This window comes from Mustelus asterias, unplaced genomic scaffold, assembly GCF_964213995.1.
Source record: "Mustelus asterias unplaced genomic scaffold, sMusAst1.hap1.1 HAP1_SCAFFOLD_2616, whole genome shotgun sequence".
NCBI classification, from domain to species: Eukaryota; Metazoa; Chordata; class Chondrichthyes; order Carcharhiniformes; family Triakidae; genus Mustelus; species Mustelus asterias.
In genome coordinates this window covers 18,103-35,524 of record NW_027592561.1, presented here as the reverse complement: position 1 = coordinate 35,524, position 17,422 = coordinate 18,103, and the positions used below count along the sequence as shown (strand labels likewise).

General features: G+C 55.4%; 1 protein-coding gene across 1 annotated transcript in view; it reads right to left on the bottom strand.

Moving 5' to 3' along the window:
* LOC144489871 (splicing factor 3B subunit 2-like) overlaps positions 1–17,422 on the bottom strand; it is a gene marked incomplete at its 3' end in the record, with an annotated part of 38,980 nt that overhangs the window by 14,822 nt on the left and 6,736 nt on the right. Inside the window, exons 2-5 of the mRNA XM_078207701.1 lie at positions 15,778–15,824; positions 14,239–14,316; positions 12,070–12,291; positions 223–337 (exon numbers count right to left, since the gene is read on the bottom strand). Coding sequence (XP_078063827.1) covers positions 223–337; positions 12,070–12,291; positions 14,239–14,316; positions 15,778–15,824 — 462 coding nt within the window. The remainder of the gene's footprint in view (positions 1–222; positions 338–12,069; positions 12,292–14,238; positions 14,317–15,777; positions 15,825–17,422) is intronic.

Here is a 17,422-nt window from a genome sequence, read left to right as displayed (position 1 = left end):
CTTTGACCTCATGGCCTTCTGACCAGCAGGTCACTGGCCCTTTGCACCTGATCCGTTTCACATCAGCCGCCTCTCAGAGCTGCAAGCTGCGCGGGATTATTCAACACTCGACCCCAGAGAACCCACATTGTGTCCGAACGATGGACACCGCGCTGGGACCAGCTGGGCAGAGCTTCCCTCTCTCACCCCAGCCTACACCCCGCAGCGTCAAACCAACATTACCTCGTGGCCCCAACGTTGGCCGTGGCCCCATTTCCATGGGCCTGGCCCCAGGTGGCCCCTGCTGCATCTGGACAATTTCCTGTTGCTGGCGCTCATGTTCCAGTAAAGCAGCAGCCTGAGCGGGAGAGAGAGACAGAGAGAGACAGCTGAGAGTGACTGCAGGGTAAAGACTAGTTAACATGTACACCTCACCACCCGCACCTCACTGCGGTACAACATGTACACCTCAGCACCCGCACCTCACTGCGGTACAACATGTACACCTCACCACCCGCACCTCACTGCAGACATGTACACCTCAGCACCGGCACCTCACTGCGGTACAACATGTACACCTCACCACCCGTACCTCATTGCGGTACAACATGTACGCCTCAGCACCCGTACCTCACTGCGGTACAACATGTACACCTCACCACCCGCACCTCACTGCGGTACAACATGTACACCTCAGCACCCGCACCTCACTGCAGTACAACATGTACGCCTCACCACCCGTACCTCACTGCGGTACAACATGTACGCCTCACCACCCGTACCTCACTGCGGTACAACATGTACACCTCACCACCCGTACCTCACTGCAGTACAACATGTACGCCTCACCACCCGTACCTCACTGCGGTACAACATGTACACCTCACCACCCGTACCTCACTGCGGTACAACATGTACACCTCACCACCCGCACCTCACTGCGGTACAACATGTACACCTCACCACCCGTACCTCACTGCGGTACAACATGTACACCTCAGCACCCGTACCTCACTGCGGTACAACATGTACACCTCACCACCCGCACCTCACTGCGGTACAACATGTACACCTCACCACCCGCACCTCACTGCGGTACAACATGTACACCTCACCACCCGTACCTCACTGCGGTACAACATGTACACCTCAGCACCCGTACCTCACTGCGGTACAACATGTACACCTCACCACCCGTACCTCACTGCGGTACAACATGTACACCTCACCACCCGCACCTCACTGCGGTACAACATGTACACCTCAGCACCCGCACCTCACTGCGGTATAACATGTACACCTCACCACCCGCACCTCACTGCGGTACAACATGTACACCTCAGCACCCGCACCTCATTGCGGTACAACATGTACACCTCACCACCCGTACCTCACTGCGGTACAACATGTACACCTCAGCACCCGCACCTCACTGCGGTACAACATGTACACCTCACCACCCGTACCTCACTGCGGTACAACATGTACACCTCACCACCCGCACCTCACTGCGGTACAACATGTACACCTCACCACCCGTACCTCACTGCGGTACAACATGTACACCTCAGCACCCGTACCTCACTGCGGTACAACATGTACACCTCACCACCCGTACCTCACTGCGGTACAACATGTACACCTCACCACCCGCACCTCACTGCGGTACAACATGTACACCTCACCACCCGCACCTCACTGCGGTACAACATGTACACCTCACCACCCGTACCTCACTGCGGTACAACATGTACACCTCAGCACCCGTACCTCACTGCGGTACAACATGTACACCTCACCACCCGTACCTCACTGCGGTACAACATGTACACCTCACCACCCGCACCTCACTGCGGTACAACATGTACACCTCAGCACCCGCACCTCACTGCGGTATAACATGTACACCTCACCACCCGCACCTCACTGCGGTACAACATGTACACCTCAGCACCCGTACCTCACTGCGGTACAACATGTACACCTCACCACCCGTACCTCACTGCGGTATAACATGTACACCTCACCACCCGCACCTCACTGCGGTACAACATGTACACCTCACCACCCGTACCTCACTGCGGTACAACATGTACACCTCAGCACCCGTACCTCACTGCGGTATAACATGTACACCTCACCACCCGCACCTCACTGCGGTACAACATGTACACCTCAGCACCCGTACCTCACTGCGGTACAACATGTACACCTCAGCACCCGTACCTCACTGCGGTACAACATGTACACCTCACCACCCGCACCTCACTGCGGTACAACATGTACACCTCACCACCCGCACCTCACTGCGGTACAACATGTACACCTCAGCACCCGCACCTCACTGCGGTATAACATGTACACCTCACCACCCGCACCTCACTGCGGTACAACATGTACACCTCAGCACCCGTACCTCACTGCGGTACAACATGTACACCTCACCACCCGTACCTCACTGCGGTACAACATGTACGCCTCACCACCCGTACCTCACTGCGGTACAACATGTACACCTCACCACCCGCACCTCACTGCGGTACAACATGTACACCTCACCACCCGTACCTCACTGCGGTACAACATGTACACCTCACCACCCGCACCTCACTGCGGTACAACATGTACACCTCACCACCCGTACCTCACTGCGGTACAACATGTACGCCTCACCACCCGTACCTCACTGCGGTACAACATGTACACCTCAGCACCCGCACCTCACTGCGGTACAACATGTACGCCTCAGCACCCGCACCTCACTGCGGTACAACATGTACACCTCACCACCCGCACCTCACTGCGGTATAACATGTACACCTCACCACCCGCACCTCACTGCAGACATGTACACCTCACCACCCGCACCTCACTGCGGTACAACATGTACACCTCAGCACCCGCACCTCACTGCGGTACAACATGTACACCTCAGCACCCGTACCTCACTGCGGTACAACATGTACACCTCAGCACCCGCACCTCACTGCGGTATAACATGTACACCTCACCACCCGCACCTCACTGCGGTACAACATGTACACCTCACCACCCGCACCTCACTGCGGTACAACATGTACACCTCAGCACCCGCACCTCACTGCGGTACAACATGTACACCTCACCACCCGTACCTCACTGCGGTACAACATGTACACCTCACCACCCGTACCTCACTGCGGTACAACATGTACACCTCACCACCCGTACCTCACTGCGGTACAACATGTACACCTCAGCACCCGTACCTCACTGCGGTACAACATGTACACCTCACCACCCGTACCTCACTGCGGTACAACATGTACACCTCACCACCCGCACCTCACTGCGGTACAACATGTACACCTCAGCACCCGTACCTCACTGCGGTATAACATGTACGCCTCACCACCCGTACCTCACTGCGGTACAACATGTACACCTCAGCACCCGTACCTCATTGCGGTACAACATGTACACCTCAGCACCCGTACCTCACTGCGGTACAACATGTACACCTCAGCACCCGTACCTCACTGCGGTACAACATGTACACCTCAGCACCCGCACCTCACTGCGGACAACATGTACACCTCAGCACCCGTACCTCACTGCGGTACACACTCACACGGCCCTACGCTCTCTCTCTCTCACACAGCCCTGCTCTCTCTCTCTCACACAGTCCTACGCTCTCTCTCTCTCTCACACGGCCCTACGCTCTCTCTCTCTCTCACACAGCCCTGCTCTCTCTCTCTCACACAGCCCTACGCTCTCTCTCTCTCTCTCACACGGCCCTACGCTCTCTCTCTCTCACACAGCCCTGCTCTCTCTCTCTCACACAGCCCTACGCTCTCTCTCTCTCACACGGCCCTACGCTCTCTCTCTCTCTCTCTCACAGCCCTACGCTCTCTCTCACACGGCCCTACGCTCTCTCTCTCTCTCACAGCCCTACGCTCTCTCTCACACAGCCCTACGCTCTCTCTCTCTCTCTCTCACACACGGCCCTACGCTCTCTCTCTCTCACACAGCCCTACGCTCTCTCTCTCTCACACAGCACTACGCTCTCTCTCTCTCACACACGGCCCTACGCTCTCTCTCTCTCACACAGCCCTACGCTCTCTCTCTCTCACACAGCCCTACGCTCTCTCTCTCTCTCTCTCACACAGCCCTACGCTCTCTCTCTCTCACACACGGCCCTACGCTCTCTCTCTCTCACACACGGCCCTACGCTCTCTCTCTCTCACACAGCCCTACGCTCTCTCTCTCACACAGCCCTACGCTCTCTCTCTCTCACACACGGCCCTACGCTCTCTCTCTCTCACACGGCCCTACGCTCTCTCTCACACACGGCCCTACGCTCTCTCTCTCTCACACAGCCCTACGCTCTCTCTCTCTCACACAGCACTATGCTCTCTCTCTCTCTCACACACGGCCCTACGCTCTCTCTCTCTCTCACACACACAGCCCTACGCTCTCTCTCTCTCACACGGCCCTACGCTCTCTCTCTCTCACACGGCCCTACCCTCTCTCTCTCTCTCACACGGCCCTACGCTCTCTCTCTCACACGGCCCTACGCTCTCTCTCTCTCAAACAGCCCTACGCTCTCTCTCTCTCACACAGCCCTACGCTCTCTCTCTCTCACACAGCCCTACGCTCTCTCTCTCTCTCACACGGCCCTGCTCTCTCTCTCTCACACGGCCCTGCTCTCTCTCTCTCACACGGCCCTGCTCTCTCTCTCTCACACGGCCCTGCTCTCTCTCTCTCACACGGCCCTGCTCTCTCTCTCTCACACGGCCCTGCTCTCTCTCTCTCACTCACACGGCCCTACGCTCTCTCTCTCTCACACACAGCCCTACGCTCTCTCTCTCTCACACACAGCCCTACGCTCTCTCTCTCTCACACACAGCCCTACGCTCTCTCTCTCACACAGCCCTACGCTCTCTCTCTCTCTCACACAGCCCTACGCTCTCTCTCTCACACAGCCCTACGCTCTCTCTCTCACACAGCCCTACGCTCTCTCTCTCAGCCCTGCGCTCTCTCTCACACAGCCCTACGCTCTCTCTCACACGGCCCTACGCTCTCTCTCTCTCTCACACGGTCCTACGCTCTCTCTCTCTCACACGGTCCTACGCTCTCTCTCTCTCTCTCACACGGCCCTACGCTCTCTCTCTCACACGGCCCTGCGCTCTCTCTCTCTCTCACACGGCCCTGCTCTCTCTCTCACACGGCCCTACGCTCTCTCTCACACGGCCCTACTCTCTCTCTCACACGGCCCTACGCTCTCTCTCACACGGCCCTGCTCTCTCTCTCACACGGCCCTACTCTCTCTCTCACACGGCCCTACTCTCTCTCTCACACGGCCCTACTCTCTCTCTCACACGGCCCTACGCTCTCTCTCACACGGCCCTACGCTCTCTCTCACACGGCCCTACGCTTTCTCTCACACGGCCCTACGCTCTCTCTCTCTCTCACACGGCCCTACGCTCTCTCTCTCTCACACGGCCCTACGCTCTCTCTCACACGGCCCTACGCTCTCTCTCACACGGCCCTACGCTCTCTCTCTCTCACACGGCCCTACGCTCTCTCTCACGCGGCCCTACGCTCTCTCTCACACGGCCCTACGCTCTCTCTCACACGGCCCTACGCTCTCTCTCACACGGCCCTACGCTCTCTCTCACACGGCCCTACGCTCTCTCTCACACGGCCCTACGCTCTCTCTCACACGGCCCTACGCTCTCTCTCACACGGCCCTACGCTCTCTCTCACACGGCCCTACGCTCTCTCTCACACGGCCCTACGCTCTCTCTCACACGGCCCTACGCTCTCTCTCACACGGCCCTACGCTCTCTCTCACACGGCCCTACGCTCTCTCTCACACGGCCCTACGCTCTCTCTCACACGGCCCTACGCTCTCTCTCACACGGCCCTACGCTCTCTCTCACACGGCCCTACGCTCTCTCTCACACGGCCCTACGCTCTCTCTCACACGGCCCTACGCTCTCTCTCACACGGCCCTACGCTCTCTCTCACACGGCCCTACGCTCTCTCTCACACGGCCCTACGCTCTCTCTCACACGGCCCTACGCTCTCTCTCACACGGCCCTACGCTCTCTCTCACACGGCCCTACGCTCTCTCTCACACGGCCCTACGCTCTCTCTCACACGGCCCTACGCTCTCTCTCACACGGCCCTACGCTCTCTCTCACACGGCCCTACTCTCTCTCTCACACGGCCCTACGCTCTCTCTCACACGGCCCTACGCTCTCTCTCACACGGCCCTACGCTCTCTCTCACACGGCCCTACGCTCTCTCTCACACGGCCCTACGCTCTCTCTCTCACGGCCCTACGCTCTCTCTCACACAGCCCTACGCTCTCTCTCACACAGCCCTACGCTCTCTCTCACACAGCCCTACGCTCTCTCTCTCTCTCACACGGCCCTACTCTCTCTCTCACACGGCCCTGCGCTCACTCCCTCTCTCTCTCTCTCTCTCACACGGCCCTACGCTCTCTCATTCTCTCTCACACGGCCCTGCGCTCACTCCCTCTCTCTCTCTCACACGGCCCTACGCTCTCTCATTCTCTCTCACACGGCCCTGCGCTCACTCCCTCTCTCTCTCTCACACGGCCCTACGCTCTCTCATTCTCTCTCACACGGCCCTGCGCTCACTCCCTCTCTCTCTCACACGGCCCTACGCTCTCTCATTCTCTCACACACAGCCCTACGCTCTCTCTCTCTCTCACACGGCCCTACGCTCTCTCATTCTCTCTCACACGGCCCTACGCTCTCTCATTCTCTCTCACACGACCCTGCGCTCACTCCCTCTCTCTCTCACACGGCCCTACGCTCTCTCTCTCTCTCTCTCACACGGCCCTACGCTCTCTCTCTCTCTCTCACACACAGCCATACGCTCTCTCACACACAGCCCTACGCTCTCTCTCTCTCACACGGCCCTACGCTCTCTCATTCTCTCTCACACGGCCCTACGCTCACTCCCTCCCCGACTATTACCCGTTTTTGTTGCTCGAGCAACTCCTGATCTTTGATTTGCTCCTGATACATCCGCTCACTGCCCTGCAGGGGGAGAAACAGGTCACTAATCGCAACAGAGCACCTCCTGAAGCCGCAAACTGTGTTCATACGGGGAGTGAGGCGGGTGGCATTTAATGTAAAAACAGTCATCTCAGATCACCCCTCTCTGCATCAGCGAGGTGTGGCTGGCCTTTACCCTCACCACAGAGATCTCTCACGCGGGAGTTCAGTCCCAACTGCAGGAAGTTTCCCTCCACGGGACAGGAAGAGTCCCAGATAAGCCTGTTCCAGCTTCACCCAGCACCAACAAGGACCTGATCCCGGGCAGATCCACCTTTCCTGCAAGGAAGGACGTGCTGGCCTTAGAAAGGATCCAGAGGAGGTTCACAAGAATGATCCCTGGAATGAAGAGCTTGTCGTATGAGGAACGGTTGAGGACTCTGGGTCTGTACTCGTTGGGAGTTTAGAAGGATGAGGAGGGATCTTATTGAAACTTACAGGATACTGCGAGGCCTGGATAGAGTGGACGTGGAGAGGATGTTTCCACTAGTAGATTCCACTTATCAGAGGGGGGATTAGGCAGCCATGGCTGACAAAGGAAGTCAGGGAATGCATCAAGGCAAAAGAGAGAGCCTATAATGTGGCAAAGAGTAGTGGGAAGTCAGAAGATTGGGAAGGCTATAAAAACAAACAGAGGATAACAAAGAGAGAAATAAGGAAGGAGAGGATCAAATATGAAGGTAGGCTAGCCAGTAACATTAGGAATGATAGTAAAAGTTTCTTTAAATACATTAAAAACAAACGGGAGGCAAAAGTAGACATTGGGCCGCTCCAAAATGACGCTGGTAATCTAGTGATGGGAGACAAGGAAATAGCTGAGGAACTTAATAAGTACTTTGCGTCAGTCTTCACAGTAGAAGACATGAGTAATATCCCAACAATTCAGGAAAGTCAGGGGGCAGAGTTGAATATGGTTGCCATCACAAAGGAGAAAGTGCTAGAGAAACTAAAAGGTCTGAAAATTGATAAATCTCCGGGCCCAGATGGGCTACATCCTAGAGTTCTAAAGGAGATAGCTGAAGAAATAGTGGAGGCGTTAGTTGTGATCTTTCAAAAGTCACTGGAGTCAGGGAAAGTCCCAGAGGATTGGAAAATCGCTGTTGTAACCCCACTGTTCAAGAAGGGAACAAGAAAAAAGATGGAAAATTATAGGCCAATTAGCCTAACCTCAGTTGTTGGCAAAATTCTAGAATCCATCGTTAAGGATGAGATTTCTAAATTCTTGGAAGTGCAGGGTCGGATTAAGACAAGTCAGCATGGATTTAGTAAGGGGAGGTCGTGCCTGACAAACCTGTTAGAGTTCTTTGAAGAGATAACAAATAGGTTAGACCAAGGAGAGCCAATGGATGTTATCTATCTTGACTTCCAAAAGGCCTTTGACAAGGTGCCTCACGGGAGACTGCTGAGTAAAATAAGGGCCCATGGTATTCGAGGCAAGGTACTAACATGGATTGACGATTGGCTGTCAGACAGAAGGCAGAGAGTTGGGATAAAAGGTTCTTTCTCAGAATGGCAACCGGTGACAAGTGGTGTCCCGCAGGGTTCAGTGTTGGGGCCACAGCTGTTCTCTTTATATATTAACGATCTAGATGACGGGACTGGGGGCATTCTGGCCAAGTTTGCCGATGATACAAAGATAGGTGGAGGGGCAGGTAGTATTGAGGAGGTGGGGAGGCTGCAGAAAGATTTAGACAGTTTAGGAGAGTGGTCCAAGAAGTGGCTGATGAAATTCAACGTGGGCAAGTGCGAGGTCGTACACTTTGGAAAAAAGAATAGAGGCATGGACTATTTTCTAAACGGTGACAAAATTCATAATGCTAAAGTGCAAAGGGACTTGGGAGTCCTAGTCCAGGATTCTCTAAAGGTAAACTTGCAGGTTGAGTCCGTAATTAGGAAAGCAAATGTAATGTTGTCATTTATCTCAAGAGGCTTGGAATACAAAAGCAGGGATGTACTTCTGAGGCTTTATAAAGCACTGGTTAGGCCCCATTTGGAGTACTGTGAGCAATTTTGGGCCCCACACCTCAGGAAGGACATACTGGCACTGGAGCGGGTCCAGCGGAGATTCACACGGATGATCCCAGGAATGGTAGGCCTGACATACGATGAACGTCTGAGGATCGTGGGATTATATTCATTGGAGTTTAGGAGGTTGAGGGGAGATCTGATAGAAACTTACAAGATAATGAACGGCTTAGATAGGATGGACGTAGGGAAGTTGTTTCCATTAACAGGGGAGACTAGGACGCGGGGGCACAGCCTTAGAATAAAAGGGAGTCACTTTAGAACAGAGATGAGGAGAAATTTCTTCAGCCAGAGAGTGGTGGGTCTGTGGAATTCATTGCCACAGAGGGCTGTGGAGGCCGAGACGTTGAGCGTCTTCAAGACAGAAATTGATAAATTCTTGATTTCTCGAGGAATTAAGGGCTATGGGGAGAGAGCGGGTAAATGGAGTTGAAATCAACCATGATTGAATGGTGGAGTGGACTCGATGGGCCGAATGGCCTTACTTCCGCTCCTATGTCTTATGGTCTTATAGTAGGAAAGACTAGAACCAGAGGGCACAACCTCAGGCTAAAGGGACGATCCGTTAAAACAGAGATGAGGAGGAATTTCTTCAGCCAGAGGGTGGTGAATCTGTGGAACTCTTTGCCGCAGAAGGCTGTGGAGGCCGGGTCATTGAGTGTCTTTAAGACAGAGATAGATAGGTTCTTGATTAATAAGAGGGATCAGGGATTATGGGGAAAAGGCAGGAGAATGGGGATGAGAAAAATATCAGCCATGATTGAATGGTGGAGCAGACTCGATGGGCCGAGTGGCCTCACTCTGTCTTATGGTCTGATCCCTACAGATTAGGCCCTAACCCACGGGATCACCCATACTCCATGGACAGTGGGTGAAAAAGCTTCGTCCTTTGGCACCCTCACTGTGGGGGTTTTCACAGTCACTTCATTGCAGTGTTAATGCAAGCCTACTTGGAACTAATAAATAATGAACTAAACACCCCCCCCCACCACTCTCTCAAAGTCGGGGGATTGGAAGGGGGGGGGGGCGGTGTAAGATGATTGTATTAAATGCCACAGCAGACCCGAGGGGTTAAATTTCCTACTCCCTCGTTGGTAAGATCAGTTAGTCCTGGTCGTGCCTTGGAACGGAATGGTGAATTACATTAGGGTAACCAGACTAGACTCAGAACAACTTGGCATAAACGTAGGGATAGGACGCTTCACTCCTGGAGTCATTCGCTGGCTAACTGGAGATCTTTTAGACACAAAATAGCAGCAGGAGGAGCCCATTCGGCCCTTCGAGGCTGCCCCATCATTCAATACCATCGTGGCTGATCTAGACCGGTCTCAGCTCCTTTCCTGTCCCGTTTCCCCTCTATTCCTCCACCTATCAAATATTTATCCACCTCCACTTTAAACGTTCCGGCCTCCAGCACCCCTTTGGGACAGAGAATTCCAGAGATTCACCACCCTCTGCGAAAGGAAATTCCTATACAGTTTGAAATGAGCGGCCCTTTATCTTGTAGCGATGTCCCCTTGTTCGAGACTCTCCCACGAGTGAAAACATCTCATCATCTACCCTGTCAAGCCCCCCCACTTCTTCACATCTGGTATGTTTGAATAACCCCCTTACTCTTCTAATACTTGAGAAAAACAAACATTATTTACTAACACACTTTAATTATACCTCTAACAAATGAAGCATCTTAACCTATCACCCGTCGAACAATATTTAAACTTTAGAAGAAACTCTAATTTCTAACTTATCACTGCTTCAGTTCCAGATAAGCAACATTCCTCTTTCAGGCTCAAAAACCGCTTTAAATACAGTAAGTACCAATGAACATGCTTGCTATAAGAGTGTAAGCTTCCAGAGAGATTTTGCAGAGAGCAAATTGCAGACCTCTGTCCTGTCACAAAACCCTGCCACAACTGACAACACTTTCTTTATCTGCTGCAGACCCAACTCCTCTCATTAACCACACCATCACATGACCCTGTCAATCGAAACCGCCCTTGCATTCCTTCAATCAAAATCCCCGGGGGACTTTTCCTTTCCGTAAACAAAACTCCATGAGCTCCAAGTAAACATTACGTGGCCACACTGAGTAATTATCCTGCTTTCCCAGCATCTGAGCTGTATTCTCCCCCCCCCCCCCCAGACATACCGACTGCCTGTAGAAAAAAACTGACTTTTAAAACATACCTCTTAAACATAAAATCTGTAATCACAGTCCTCACAGACCCAAACTAAACCCAGCTCCCGAACACACCACTCTCACTGAGCCAGTAGGCCAGCTGCAGCCACAGCAATTGTCGGCAAAGGAGGCCATTCAGCCCATCAGGGTGGTCTCTACCCTATCCCACATAAGCCTGTTTTTCTCATGTTTTCACAGAATCCCTACAGTGCAGGCGGCCATTCGGCCCATCAGGTTCTACACCAAGTCTCAGAGAGCATTCCACCACCGCCCTATCCCTGTAACCTCACGTATTTACTCTGCTTATCCACCCAACCTACACATCTTTGGACACTAAGGGACAATTTAGCATGGCCAATCCACCTAACCTGTACATCTTTGGACACTAAGGGACAATTTAGCATGGCCAATCCATCTAACCTACACATCTTTGGACACTAAGGGACAATTTAGCACGGCCAATCCATCTAACCTACACATCTTTGGACACTAAGGGACAATTTAGCATGGCCAATCCACCTAACCTACACATCTTTGGACACTAAGGGACAATGTAGCACGGCCAATCCATCTAACCTACACATCTTTGGACACTAAGGGACAATTTAGCACGGCCAATCCATCTAACCTACACATCTTTGGACACTAAGGGACAATTTAGCATGGCCAATCCACCTAACCCGCACATCTTTGCGCTTTTCCCCATATCCATAACAGATCCATATGCCCCCACCCACCCCCCGATACACAAACACACCGGCTGCTGTTGGTAAGCCCCTTCCCCACGCCCTCTCGACCAGCGGGTTTGTTTACCTGCTTTGCCCGTTCCTCCTGCTGGATCAAGATGGCCGCCTGCTGCTGTGCCAGTTTGAGCCGCTCCTCCTCATTCAGGGTGGACGGGTCCACCGGGGGCATGTGGATGCGGGGGCCCATCCCGGGCGGGACCACCCCCATGGGGAAGCCCATCTGCATCCCAGGAGGGGGGGGCATGCGGGGCACCCCCATTCCACGAGGGGGCAACTGCATCCCAGCCACCTGGCAGAGGGGGGGGGGAGAAAAGAGAGAGGTTAGACGGGTCAGGAAGGGCAATGCCACTCTCAGCACCACCCCGTGACTGAGGGTGCTGAGGCCGACAGCATCCATAGAGAGACTGAGGCCAACACACAACCTCCCTGCACCAGACAACACCCTCCTCCCCGCCCCCCACCTTTACCCGGTAAAGGGGAAAAGGGCGAGAGAGGGGGGGGTTCAGGAAGGACAGCGGAAGCAGATTCAACAGGAAGTTCCAATAGCATACAGCCACATGTCACACCTGGGGCAGAATTGCTTCTGGAAAACTGTATGGGAATAGGAAACGGATTTTCCCAGAGGAACAATGTGATAAACGAGGAATTGGTTCCAGAACCAAGGTCAGATACCCGGATTACACTGAGCAGTGCACGGTTTGAGGGGCCTGCCTTCAGTAGTGTATTTCCCGTGACATAACACTTTCAAAACACTGCTGTCTTCCGTCTGAGGAGCGAGAGAGAGAGGGGGGGAGCGAGAGAGAGAGGGGGCAGCGAGAGAGAGAGGGGGCAGAGAGAGAGAGAGAGGGGGGAGCGAGAGAGAGAGGGGGGAGAGAGAGAGAGAGAGAGGGGGAGCGAGAGAGGGGGGGAGCGAGAGAGAGAGAGGGGGCAGAGAGAGAGAGGGGGCAGAGAGAGAGAGAGACACACACACAGAGCGAGGGCGGAGAGGGGACGAAGAGGAGAGAGAGATATACTCGGAGCGAGGGAGACACACATGGCGAGGGGGGGGGGGGGGTGGGGAGAGACACACACAGCAAGGTGGGGGGGACAGACACACACACGTGCGCGCATATGGAGCAAGGGAGGGCGAGGGGGGAGAGAAAGAGATACACATGGAGCACGGGAGGGCAAGGGGGACATACACACGGCGAAGGGGGGGGGGGAGAGAGACACGCGCGCGCGCATGGAGCGAGGGACGGCAAGGGGGGAGTGACACACATACACGAGGTGAGGGACACGCACACACCTCGGGGAGGGGGAAGCCTGTGACTCCCACCTTTCTGTAACCGTGACAGGGGTACAGACCCACACGCTTTGGGCAGCACTGCTCACAACTCTCCACCACCACCCCCCCCCTCCCAACCCCATCCCCACACCGACCCCCCCATCCCCGCACCGACCCCCCCCATCCCCGCACCGACCCCCCCATCCCCGCACCGACCCCCCCCATCCCCGCACCGACCCCCCCCATCCCCGCACCGACCCCCCCCCATCCCCGCACCGACCCCCCCCCATCCCCGCACCGACCCCCCCCCATCCCCGCACCGCCCCCCCCCCATCCCCGCACCGACTCCCCCATCCCCGCACCGACTCCCCCCCATCCCCGCACCGACCCCCCCCATCCCCGCACCGACCCCCCCCATCCCCGCACCGTCCCCCCCCCATCCCCGCACCGACCACCCCCCCCCCCCATCCCCGCACCGTCCCCCCCCCATCCCCGCACCGACCCCCCCCATCCCCGCACCGACCCCCCCATCCTCGCACCGACCCCCCATCCCCGCACCGACCCCCCATCCTCGCACCGACTCCCCCCCATCCCCGCACCGACCCCCCCCATCCTCGCACCGACCCCCCATCCCCGCACCGACCCCCCATCCCGCACCGACCCCCCCCATCCTCGCACCGACCCCCCATCCCCGCACCGACCCCCCACCCGCACCGACCCCCCATCCCCGCACCGACTCCCCCCCCATCCCCGCACCGACCCCCCATCCTCGCACCGACCCCCCATCCCCACACCGACCCCCCCCCCATCCCCGCACCGCCCCCCCCCGCCATCCCCGCACCGACTCCCCCCATCCCCGCACCGACCACCCCCCCATCCCCGCACCGACCACCCCCCATCCCCGCACCGACCCCCCCCATCCCCGCACCGACCACCCCCCCATCCCCGCACCGACCCCCCCACTCGCTTTACCTGCCCTGGCATCGGTGGCATCGGGTGTCCCTTGTCCATGTCATCTCCCCGCAGAGGTCGGCTCAGGGGCACTCCATTCTGAAAGGTCAAGGGGCAGAGTTCAGGGCACAGGTCATTCATCACACGGCAATGCCAAGGATCTGCCCACACACCCGGAACCAGTCACAGAACAAAACAAACCCCCCCCCTCAGCAAGGAACCATCCACCGGAGCCCCAAATTCACCCAATCACCTCGGAAATATAAACAGGGAGTTTCATTCAGCAAACAGACTAATCCAGGCTCAAAATCTTCAGACAGGAAATCAATCAGGAAGTCCCGGCTCAGAGAAGTATTTTCAATTCATAATTTAGGATGTTTATATAAAGGATGAGAGATCTCAATGGACTCAGAAACAGACAATACCATCTCCCACCTCCCCCACTCCCCTGTGGGAGCGAATCCCACATTCTCCCCCAACGTGGGAGCGAGTCCCACATTCTCCCCCACTCCCCTGTGGGAGCAAATCCCACATTCTCCCCAACGTGGGAGCGAGTCCCACATTCTCCCCCACTCCCCTTGGGAGCGAGTCCCACATTCGCCCCCACTCCCCTTGGGAGCGAGTCCCACTCCCCCGTGGGAGCGAGTCCCACATTCGCCCCACTCCCCCATGGGAGCGAGTCCCACATTCTCCCCACTCCTCATGGGAGCGAGTCCCACATTCTCCCCACTCCCCTTGGGAGCGAGTCCCACATTCGCCCCCACTCCTCCATGGGAGCGAGTCCCACATTCGCCCCCACTCCTCCATGGGAGTGAGTCCCACATTCGCCCCCACTCCCCCATGGGAGCGAGTCCCACATTCTCCCCCACTCCCTTGGGAGCGAGTCCCACATTCTCCCCCACTCCTCCATGGGAGCGAGTCCCACATTCTCCCCCACTCCCCTTGGGAGCGAGTCCCACATTCGCCCCCACTCCCCCATGGGAGCGAGTCCCACATTCTCCCCCACTCCCCCCGTGGGAGCGAGTCCCACATTCGCCCCCACTCCCCCCGTGGGAGCGAGTCCCACATTCTCCCCCACTCCCCCGTGGGAGCGAGTCCCACATGTTATTTATCAGTCACCATCTTATATTGATGACCCCCTAGTTCAGACACACACACACACACGCGTGCGCAAGCAAACACCCTTCACTAAAGCTCTTTGCAAACAAGAGGTTGCTGACAGAGGAAACGTGGACTTTCCCACTCTGGGTCGGAGCCATTCACACGAATTAGGAGCAGACCATTCGGCCCATCGAGCCTGCTCCATCACCCAATACTATCATGCCTGTCTTAGGATTCAACTCCATTTTCCCGCCCTCTCCCCATGTCCCTCAACTCGCTCCGAGTCCAAAGGTCCATCGGACCTCACTCTGGAATATACTGAACGGAACATCGACAACACCCTGGGATAGAATTCCAACGGTTCACAGGCCTCCCAGCGAAGAAACCTCTCCCCATCTCAGTGCGAGAAGAACTCCCCAGCCAGCGAGGGGTGGGGTCCCCAGGTGTGGCTTCACTCACCTGTAAGCTGTACTTCTGTAGCCGTTCCACCAACTCCTCCCGCACACCTTTGAAAAGAGAAAACAGGGATATTACAGGAGCTGGTGGCTGCAGAGGACAAAGAGGCACCTCATCTCTACACTCCTCCACAAGGACACCTATGTCAGACTCCTATTTATTGACCACAGCTCAGCCTTCAACACCATTATTCCCACAAAACTCATCTCCAAACTCAGTGGCCTGGGCCTCGGCACCTCCCTCTGCGACTGGATCCTGAACTTCCTAACTCACAGACCACAATCAGTAAGGATCGGCAACAACACCTCCTCCACGATCATCCTCAACACCGGTGCCCCACAAGGCTGTGTTCTCAGCCCCCTACTATACTCCTTATACACCTATCACTGTGCGGCCAAATTCCCCTCCAACTCGATTTTCAGGTTTGCTGACGACACCACCGTAGTGGGTCGGATCTCAAACAATGACGAGACAGAGTACAGGAATGAGATAGAGAATCTGGTGAACTGGTGCAGCAACAATAATCTCTCCCTCAATGTCAACAAAACGAAGGAGATTGTCATCGACTTCAGGAAGCGTAAAGGAGAACATTCCCCTGTCTACATCAACGGGGCTGAAGTGGAAATGGTCGAGAGTTTCAAGTTTTAGGTGTCCAGATCACCAACCACCTGTCCTGGTCCCCCCCACGCCGACACTATAGTTAAGAAAGCCCACCAACGCCTCTACTTTCTCAGAGTGACTAAGGAAATTTGAGATGTCAGCTACGACTCTCTCCAACTTTTACAGATGCCCCATAGAAAGCATTCTTTCTGGTTGTATCTCAGCTTGGTCTGGGCTCCTGCTCTGCCCAAGACCGCAAGGAACTACAAAAGGTCGTGAATGTAGCCCAATCCATCACGCAAACCAGCCTCCCATCCATTGACTCTGTCTACACTTCCCGCTGCCTCGGGGAAAAGCAGCCAGCATAATTAAGGACCACCACGCACCCCGGACATTCTCTCTTCCACCTTCTTCCATCGGGAAAAAGATACAAAAGTCTGAGGTCATGTACCGACCGACTCAAGAACAGCTTCTTCCCTGCTGCTGTCAGACTTTTGAATGGACCTACCTCGCACTAAGTTGATCTTTCTCTACACCCTAGCTATGACTGTAACACTACATTCTGCGCTCTCTCCTTTCCTTCTCTATGAACGGTATGCTTTGTCTGTATAGCGCGCAAGGAACAATACTTTTCACTGTATCCCAATACAGGTGACAATAATAAATCAAATCAAAACTGACGTTTAAACATCGACAACAGCTGTTGCCCCAGCCAGCTCTCCCTGGAAGATTCCCACAGTGCAGCAATCTGCGGCGTTCTCTGAGAATAAGGAAAGTTTCCTCCTCACGATCAGGATGTGGGAGGTCACAGAACCTTCCGGCCAATGCTGGGCTAACCCTCCTGTGAAAGTCACGGTTATCGCAGAGTGGTCGGTGCAGACTCGACGGGCCGAATGGCCTCCTTCTGCACCGGAGGGATTCTATAACAAGGGCAGCAGACGCGTGGGGAACACCACCACCTGGAGGTTCCCCTCTGAGCCACTCACCATCCTGACTTGGGAAATCTATCGGCCGTTCCTTCACTGTCGCTGGGTCAACATCCCAGAAC